Source organism: Oncorhynchus gorbuscha, linkage group LG02 (genome assembly GCF_021184085.1).
Source record: "Oncorhynchus gorbuscha isolate QuinsamMale2020 ecotype Even-year linkage group LG02, OgorEven_v1.0, whole genome shotgun sequence".
In the NCBI taxonomy this organism is placed as follows: Eukaryota; Metazoa; Chordata; class Actinopteri; order Salmoniformes; family Salmonidae; genus Oncorhynchus; species Oncorhynchus gorbuscha.
The window spans coordinates 1,267,250-1,276,287 of NC_060174.1; the positions used below are offsets into that span (position 1 = coordinate 1,267,250).

The 9,038-nt window shown below is 40.5% G+C and overlaps 1 protein-coding gene across 2 annotated transcripts; it reads right to left on the reverse strand.

Annotated features, from left to right (window-relative positions):
• Positions 1-230: 230 nt before the first annotated feature.
• On the reverse strand, positions 231-5,129 carry nipa1 (NIPA magnesium transporter 1). Of its 2 annotated transcripts, none has more exons than XM_046299554.1 (5): positions 5,048-5,129; positions 3,512-3,559; positions 3,223-3,313; positions 2,601-2,761; positions 231-1,217 (listed from the first exon to the last, which is right to left on the reverse strand). In XM_046299554.1, coding segments are annotated over exons 2-5 (765 nt in total). In that variant the 5' UTR covers positions 3,513-3,559; positions 5,048-5,129; the 3' UTR covers positions 231-705. The 2 variants fall into 2 exon arrangements, with proteins under 2 accessions (XP_046155510.1, XP_046155504.1); XM_046299548.1 differs by lacking the exon at positions 5,048-5,129 and adding an exon at positions 3,846-4,144.
• Between the last annotated feature and the right edge of the window lie 3,909 nt (positions 5,130-9,038).

A 9,038-nucleotide genomic window follows, 5' to 3' on the forward strand; every position in this document is an offset into this window, starting at 1 on the left:
TGTGGGTAGCTGTCATAATAACCTGTTATGTGTGTGAGGACACATCATCTGGTCCACATTTAGAAGGTCTGCTGTAGTGAAATGGTGGTTGAACCTCTCTCCGTAGTCAGATGCAGCAGAGTGCATTTAACCAACTCTCTGAATAAGAGATGCATGGGGCTGCCTAATCGACAGCCACGTCATCGTTGTTGGGAGGTTAACTGCCTTGCAAACACGTCACAAGATAAGAATACATTTTTTTTGTTGCCTTTTATTGTAGTAAAATACAAAATCATTGAGTTAATTTCACTTAATTATAAAAGACGACCCCATACTGACAAAGTTGACCACGTTGTAAGTTAAGACTTTTCAATCGGACACACGAGTTAGGTTCTTTGGTTTACAGCCAGTCCACGTGGATTGACACTGACTGACAAGTGTTAGAATAGCAAACATCTAGCACATTAAACAGCAACAATGCTGCTTAGTGTGTTTGAACACAACAGGCCATGACTATCATTGAGCCCTTGAGAATGGCGAGCAACAAATATTGCACAACAGGTATGTTGTTCGCAAATCCACCGGTAAGATTCTTCAACTTATATTCAAGTATTTTATTAGATACAAATGCAATTCACAATATATATGTTATTCAAGATTAAAAATATGGCCCCAAATGAACCAATAAACACTGCATTAATCTCCCTGAGACTGACAAGCCTCTGATTAATCCATTTTATCTGGTCCTGTAGCAGCTGGTTTCCAGGTGAGTGAGGCCTCTGAGGAGATACGGAGCAACAGGACTCCAACAGCCACAGTGGTTAGCCCACACAGCATGCCCAGGCAGTCTACTAAACCCACTGTGGTCCACTCTCTGAACAAGATGGCTGAAGCTGTGAGAACTGTAGATGTGAAGGTCACATAGTAAATGGCTTCAAACATGTTGGAGCTGTAGTGCTCCAGAGCCTTGTTGATGAAGGCGAACTGGATGAGGATGCTGACGGACAGGGTTCCCAGTAGACCCAGGAAGAGACCAAGGGCTCGGCTGCTGGAAGGCCCCCCGTTGAAGGCATCCTGAGCAGCCAGGCCCAGCCCCTTACAGCTGGTGACTGTGAAACTCCCCAGGAGGGAGCAGATGGACACGTACACCATGATGTTGGACGTGCCGTGAGCTGGGGCCGCCCACACCATCAGCACAACCAGTAGTAGGACCACCAACAAGGAATAGGCGACAAACACTGCATGGATAGAAAACATTCACACACTTCAGAATTACTCTCAATTGAACTTATGTTCAAGTTGTTATTCAGAAGACTTTGAGCAGTTCTGGGCTGGGTCAAACTAACATGTCCATGTACAGAGCACTCTGAACAGTGCAACGTATATATAGGGAATAGGGCTCTAGTCTAATGTAGTGCACTATATAGGGAATAGGGCTCTAGTCTAATGTAGTGCACTATATGGGGAATAGGGCTCTAGTCTAATGTAGTGCACTATATAGGGAATAGGGCTCTAGTCTAATGTAGTGCACTATATAGGGAATAGGGCTCTGGTCTAATGTAGTGCACTATATAGGGAATAGGGCTCTGGTCTAATGTAGTGCACTATATAGGGAATAGGGCTCTGGTCTAATGTAGTGCACTATATAGGGAATAGGGCTCTAGTCTAATGTAGTGCACTATATAGGGAATAGGGCTCTAGTCTATTGTAGTGCACTATATAGGGAATAGGGCTCTAGTCTAATGTAGTGCACTATATAGGGAATAGGGCTCTGGTCTAATGTAGTGCACTATATAGGGAATAGGGCTCTGGTCTAATGTAGTGCACTATATAGGGAATAGGGCTCTAGTCTAATGTAGTGCACTATATAGGGAATAGGGCTCTAGTCTAATGTAGTGCACTATATAGGGAATAGGGCTCTAGTCTAATGTAGTGCACTATATAGGGAATAGGGCTCTAGTCTAATGTAGTGCACTATATAGGGAATAGGGCTCTAGTCTAATGTAGTGCACTATATAGGGAATAGGGCTCTAGTCTAATGTAGTGCACTATATAGGGAATAGGGCTCTAGTCTAATGTAGTGCACTATATAGGGAATAGGGCTCTAGTCTAATGTAGTGCACTATATAGGGAATAGGGCTCTAGTCTAATGTAGTGCACTATATAGGGAATAGGGCTCTAGTCTAATGTAGTGCACTATATAGGGAATAGGGCTCTGGTCTAAAGTAGTGCACTATATAGGGAATAGGGCTCTGGTCTAATGTAGTGCACTATATAGGGAATAGGGCTCTGGTCTAATGTAGTGCACTATATAGGGAATAGGGTTCTGGTCTAAAGTAGTGCACTATATAGGGAATAGGGCTCTAGTCTAATGTAGTGCACTATATAGGGAATACGGCTCTGGTCTTATAGTAGTGCACTATATAGGGAATAGGGCTCTGGTCTAAAGTAGTGCACTATATAGAGAATAGGGCTCTGGTCTAAAGTAGTGCTCTATATAGGGAATAGGGCCCTGGTCTTATAGTAGTGCACTATATAGGGAATAGGGCTCTGGTCTAAAGTAGTGCACTATATAGAGAATATGGTGCATTTGGGATGTAATAACCATGTCCAGGTCCCACCTGGATCAGCAAGCCTCTCTTCCAGCTCCAGACTAGAGGTGACGCTCTCTGATTTAGGGGAGTGAATGATGAGCACGACAGAACCACAGCAACACAATACACAGCCCAGCTTCCCCAGGACATTCAGCTGTTCCTGGAGGATATAGGAGGCCAGAACAGCCCTGGATCACAAAGCAAACATTTTGGTGATCAAAACAGGGAGGCATGCAGTTAGCTAGCTAGGCAAACATCACATCATTGTAAACACCCCTGTACTGTAGCAAACATCACATCACTGTAAACACCCCTGTACTGTAGCAAACATCACATCACTGTAAACACCCCTGTACTGTAGCAAACATCACTGTAAACACCCCTGTACTGTAGCAAACATCACATCACTGTAAACACCCCTGTACTGTAGCAAACATCACTGTAAACACCCCTGTACTGTAGCAAACATCACTGTAAACACCCCTGTACTGTAGCAAACATCACTGTAAACACATCTGTACTGTAGCAAACATCACTGTAAACACCCCTGTACTGTAGCAAACATCACATCACTGTAAACACTCCCACCAGAAAACAAAATACAATAGTAGTCACCCACTGAATGATAACATGCCAATCAATAACTCACCCAAACAGCACCCCCAGGGCTCCTAAAGGTGTGACCACCACAGCAGGGGCTGCGTTATAGGCCAGGAAGTTCCCAATTTGTCCCACAATCACTTGTTCGGAGGAGTTCAGAGGTCAATTGAATTCATGAAATATGATCAATCACATAAACGCAATCGGTGAGTAGTGATAGTTTAATGTAGTAGTAAAATGTCTTTATTATTAGGAGAATCCTGTGTGTGACAGAAATACCCATGAGGATGTACTACAGTTAATAAAAGACAGGTGGCGCTGTTAACTCGGCTACTTACTGGAGAGTGTACCGCTCCACCATACGCCATCTTTTAGATAGGACCCACCTAAAAAAAGAATGACATTACATACAGTGTTTGTGTTATTAACAGTACAGTAGTCACCCTCTGATTTCCATGTCCTGTTCTAGTTATGCCACGAAAGCAGCATTCATTTTTTTTTTTGCAGAAAAATCACGAAAATTCAAGAGGAACCGAATGAAGTTAAGAGATGGTGTATTTACTGTACAGTAGTAAGTAATGTTACTGTGTCTGAGGATAGTATAACATTGTAGCCAACAAATGACCCTACAAACATGATAATACATGGGATTCTTTCCCCCCAGCACTCTACCTCTTTTACGGGATCGTAATATTCCCTTTTTTTGAAGCACAAACGTCGATCCATTGATGAAACTTGATATGACAGCTATCCATACACCAGCAGCAATTGGTGGGGAAGTCTCTCTAATTTCTGAAGTCATCATTAATCACACATTTTCCCATAAGTGACACAAATGCTGGGCTTAAATTAAATTTGTGACTAGGCGAGGCAAGTCCAAAGCACACTGTACATATATATATATGTATATATTAGACGCAGGTTGATTTGTTGCTAAAAGTTGCTAGATGACGTTGTGATGTCATTGCGTGATAACGTAAAACTGCGTCATTACGTAGAATAAACAATAACGTTACTCAAATTGACTGGCAAAAAAACAGACAGACTCCTACTCTTTTCTGTACCCTTTTGATTGTAGACATGTTGATTGATGTTGTAAATTCTGTTCAAGATCAAGATTATATTCATTGGGTTTGTCTCGTCGAACCCGTGCTACTGCTGCTGCAGTCAGCCAACAATGATGTGCAATTTACTGAAATTGCTGCAGATGTCACTCACAATGCACTTTTGCAGCCAGGTACATGTGTTGTGACAGAATTTTTTTTGTGTGTCATTTAGAGGGAAAATGCGTGTATTTTAGCGTTTGAGTCACTTTTCAAAAGTTGCTAAAAGTTTCCTTCTTTAAAAAAAAGTAGCTAAATTTGTTGCTAGGTGCTGCATATAGCGACCTCCATAGGTTGTAGTCGACAATGCAGGTAAAGATCTTTATTCTGGATGATTTAAAGCGAGAATATCAGTGAAAAGACGAACCGGCAGGTACGTATCAGTCACATAATGGCACATTGATATCTATTCAAAAGTCTATTAAACATTTAGGGCTACACATCTACAAAGTCAGGGAGAGGATAGTAAATCAATATATGTATCAATTAATTTATAATGATACCATTTCCGATATGGGATGCACCTGTTGGTTGATGGATAGGTGAAAGTTATGTGCTTCCACCTACAGCAGATCAATCATTAAGCTTCTTCAAGGGAGGAATGCAGGACGCTTTCAATTCGAAAACAACAAGGCTAAAAATCTAGCTACGTCATCTGTTTTCATGCCTTGTTTAGCTGTCAATCATTTGGGTCCAACGTGGAGGATTTATAAAGGCAGCCAAGCCGGTGATAGGACTGTAGCGACGCTAATAGAAATAAGAACAACTCACACGATTATTTCAGGAGGCTGTTGCTGAGTGACAGGTGTGTGTTGAGACTGAGTGCTGTAGGAGGCAGCAGAGTGGTAGCAGTGATGCCAACTTCTCAGTAAGGAAAGTAGCTATTTATTGGCTGTCCTAAAAGTCGCTAAACTGGCAACACTTGAGTGTGAGTGAGAGGAGACAAGGCAGCACGAGTGCACATCGTGACAACATTTGACCAGTTGTAGGTAGGCTATTTAGATTGTCATTATGGAAACGCCTACTTTCAACCCTTTTTCCATAAAACTTATTATCGGGCCAGAACCTTTGTGCAAGTTGTAAGACCTTTCATAACCCTAACCTTAACCCTTTGTAAGCTTGGATACAACTACACGAAGCAGTTGATACCGTCCTGGTTGAGGGCAGTGTCTCAAACATACCACAGGACTCCTGTCAAATACAGATTGAGCTCTGAATGTCTGAATGAGCATTAATCTACGTTTATGAGAGTTTCATTGAGAAGTTATCTTCTAATACCTAACGTGTTGACTTCATGGTGTACGACTGCAACCAATTAGATGAGGATAAAATATTGTGTTTATGATGAAAAAGTCATCAAATAATTGTTGATACATGTGCTGACTGACCTCATGGCTGTCCTGTCGTCATAGCAGTTTGTTGGGCGGGGAGGGGTCATGTTGTGGGGTTAGGGTTCATGTTATTTTATTGTCATGACTGGCCCAGTCGAGTCAGGTTACCGTGGACCACAGTCCGACAGAGATATCTCTCACACCCACCGGAGGTGGGGAGATAGACAGGTGGGTTTTTATAACACCTCACGACCCATTGTAAATCTGAAGGCAGCAGACACAATCAAATCAAATGTTATTGGTCACATACACATGGTTAGCAGATGTTATTGGTCACATATACATGGTTAGCAGATGTTATTGGTCACATACACATGGTTAGCAGATGTTAATGGTCACATACACATGGTTAGTAGATGTTATTGGTCACATACACATGGTTAGTAGATGTTATTGGTCACATGGTTAGCAGATGTTAATGGTCACATACACATGGTTAGCAGATGTTATTGGTCACATACACATGGTTAGCAGATGTTATTGGCAGATGTTAGTAGATGTTATTGGTCACATACACATGGTTAGCAGATGTTATTGGTCACATACACATGGTTAGCAGATGTTATTGGTCACATACACATGGTTAGTAGATGTTATTGGTCACATACACATGGTTATTGGCAGATGTTATTGGTCACATACACATGGTTAGTAGATGTTATTGGTCACATACACATGGTTAGTAGATGTTATTGGTCACATGGTTAGTAGATGTTATTGGTCACATACATGGTTAGTAGATGTTATTGGTCACATACACATGGTTAGTAGATGTTATTGGTCACATACACATGGTTAGTAGAGATGTTATGGTTATGGTCACATGGTTAGCAGATGTTAATGGTCACATCACATGGTTAGTAGATGTTATTGGTCACATACACATGGTTAGTAGATGTTATTGGTCACATACACATGGTTAGCAGATGTTATTGGTCACATACACATGGTTAGCAGATGTTATTGGTCACATTGTTACACATGGTTAGCAGATGTTATTGGTCACATACACATGGTTAGCAGATGTTAATGGTCACATACACATGGTTAGCAGATGTTATTGGTCACATGGTTAGCAGATGTTATTGGTCACATCACATGGTTAGTAGAGATGTTACATGGTCACATACACATGGTTAGCAGATGTTAATGGTCATACATGGTTAGTAGATGTTATTGGTCACATGGTTAGTAGATGTTATTGGTCACATACACATGGTTAGCAGATGTTATTGGTCACATACACATGGTTAGCAGATGTTATTGGTCACATACACATGGTTAGCAGATGTTATTGGTCACACATGGTTAGTCACATACACATGGTTAGTAGATGTTATTGGTCACATACACATGGTTAGTAGATGTTATTGGTCACATACACATGGTTAGTAGATGTTATTGGTCACATATACATGGTTAGTCACATATACATGGTTAGTGTTATTGGTCACATGGTTAGTAGATGTTATTGGTCACATACACATGGTTAGTAGATGTTATTGGTCACATACACATGGTTAGCAGATGTTATTGGTCACATACACATGGTTAGCAGATGTTATTGGTCACATACACATGGTTAGTAGATGTTATTGGTCACATACACATGGTTAGCAGATGTTATTGGTCACATACACATGATTAGTAGATGTTATGTTTGGTCACATGGTTAGTAGATGTTACACATGGTTAGCAGATGTTAATGGTCACATACACATGGTTAGCAGATGTTATTGGTCACATGGTTAGCAGATGTTAGATGTTGTTTGGTCACATACACATGGTTAGTAGATGTTATTGGTCACATATACATGGTTAGCAGATGTTATTGGTCACATACATACACATGGTTAGCAGATGTTAATGGTCACATACACATGGTTAGCAGATGTTATTGGTCACATCACATGGTTAGCAGATGTTATTGGTCACATGGTTAGCAGATGTTATTGGTCACACATGGTTAGCAGATGTTAATGGTCACATACACATGGTTAGCAGATGTTAATGGTCACATACACATGGTTAGTAGAGATGTTAATGGTCACATATACATGATGTTATTGGTAGATGTTATTGGTCACATACACATGGTTAGCAGATGTTATTGGTCACATATACATGGTTAGCAGATGTTAATGGTCACATACACATGGTTAGCAGATGTTAATGGTCACATATACATGGTTAGCAGATGTTAATGGTCACATACACATGATTAGTAGATGTTATTGGTCACATATACATGGTTAGCAGATGTTATTGGTCACATACACATGGTTAGTAGATGTTATTGGTCACATTGTTAGCAGATGTTATTGGTCACATACACATGGTTAGTAGATGTTATTGGTCACATATACATGGTTAGCAGATGTTATTGGTCACATATACATGGTTAGCAGATGTTATTGTGAGTGTAGTGAAATGCTTATGCTTAGATCCAACAGTGCAGCAATATCAAACAGGTCATATATAACAATTCCACAACAAAACCTAGTATCTAACAATTCACAACAAAACCTAATATCTAACAATTCCACAACAAAAGCTAATATCTAACCATTCACAACAAAAAGCTAATATCTAACCATTCACAACAAAACCTAGTATCTAACAATTCCACAACAAAACCTAATATCTAACAATTCACAACAAAAGCTAATATCTAACAATTCCACAACAAAAGCTAATATCTAACAATTCACAACAAAAGCTAATATCTAACAATTCCACAACAAAAGCTAATATCTAACAATTCCAAAACAAAAGCTAATATCTAACAATTCCACAACAAAAGCTAATATCTAACAATTCCACAACAAAACCTAATATCTAACAATTCACAACAAAAGCTAATATCTAACAATTCCACAACAAAAGTGTTATGCAGGTGAATGAGGACCCAAAAGCGACTTGGCGAAAACAGAGTCTTTAATCCAGTTTAAGGAAATAGCAATACTCCTAGACAAATCGGAGCGGTAAATAAAGCATAAGAAACAATTCCACTCGTAATCACGAGAACTGACTGGAGACTCGATAATGAACTGCAGGTTGCCTCGGGAAGGCACTTGACCGTAGCAGACTCAGACACCTGCTCACCACGCAGCATCTGAGGGAAACACGACACGACAGGGCGATACAAAGACACAGCACGGTGAACAGTATACAAGGATCCGACAGGACAGAAACGGAAAACAAGGGGAGAAATAGGGACTCTAATCAGGGGAAAAGATAGGGAACAGGTGTGGGAAGACTAAATGATTGATTAGGGGAATAGGAACAGCTGGGAGCAGGAACGGAACGATAGAGAGAAGAGAGAGAGAGAGGGAGAGAGAAAAAAAGGGAACGAACCTAAAAAGACCAGC

Coding starts and splice junctions, on each gene's coding strand:
- nipa1 (XM_046299548.1), bottom strand. CDS start 3,978: ATGATGACTTCAGAAATTAGAGAGACTTCCCCACCAATTGCTGCTGGT. Junction 2,762..3,222: donor GCCCTGGGGGTGCTGTTTGG/GTGAGTTATTGA, acceptor TTTGTGATCCAG/GGCTGTTCTGGCCTCCTATA. Junction 1,218..2,600: donor AGAGAGGCTTGCTGATCCAG/GTGGGACCTGGA, acceptor CTATCCATGCAG/TGTTTGTCGCCTATTCCTTG.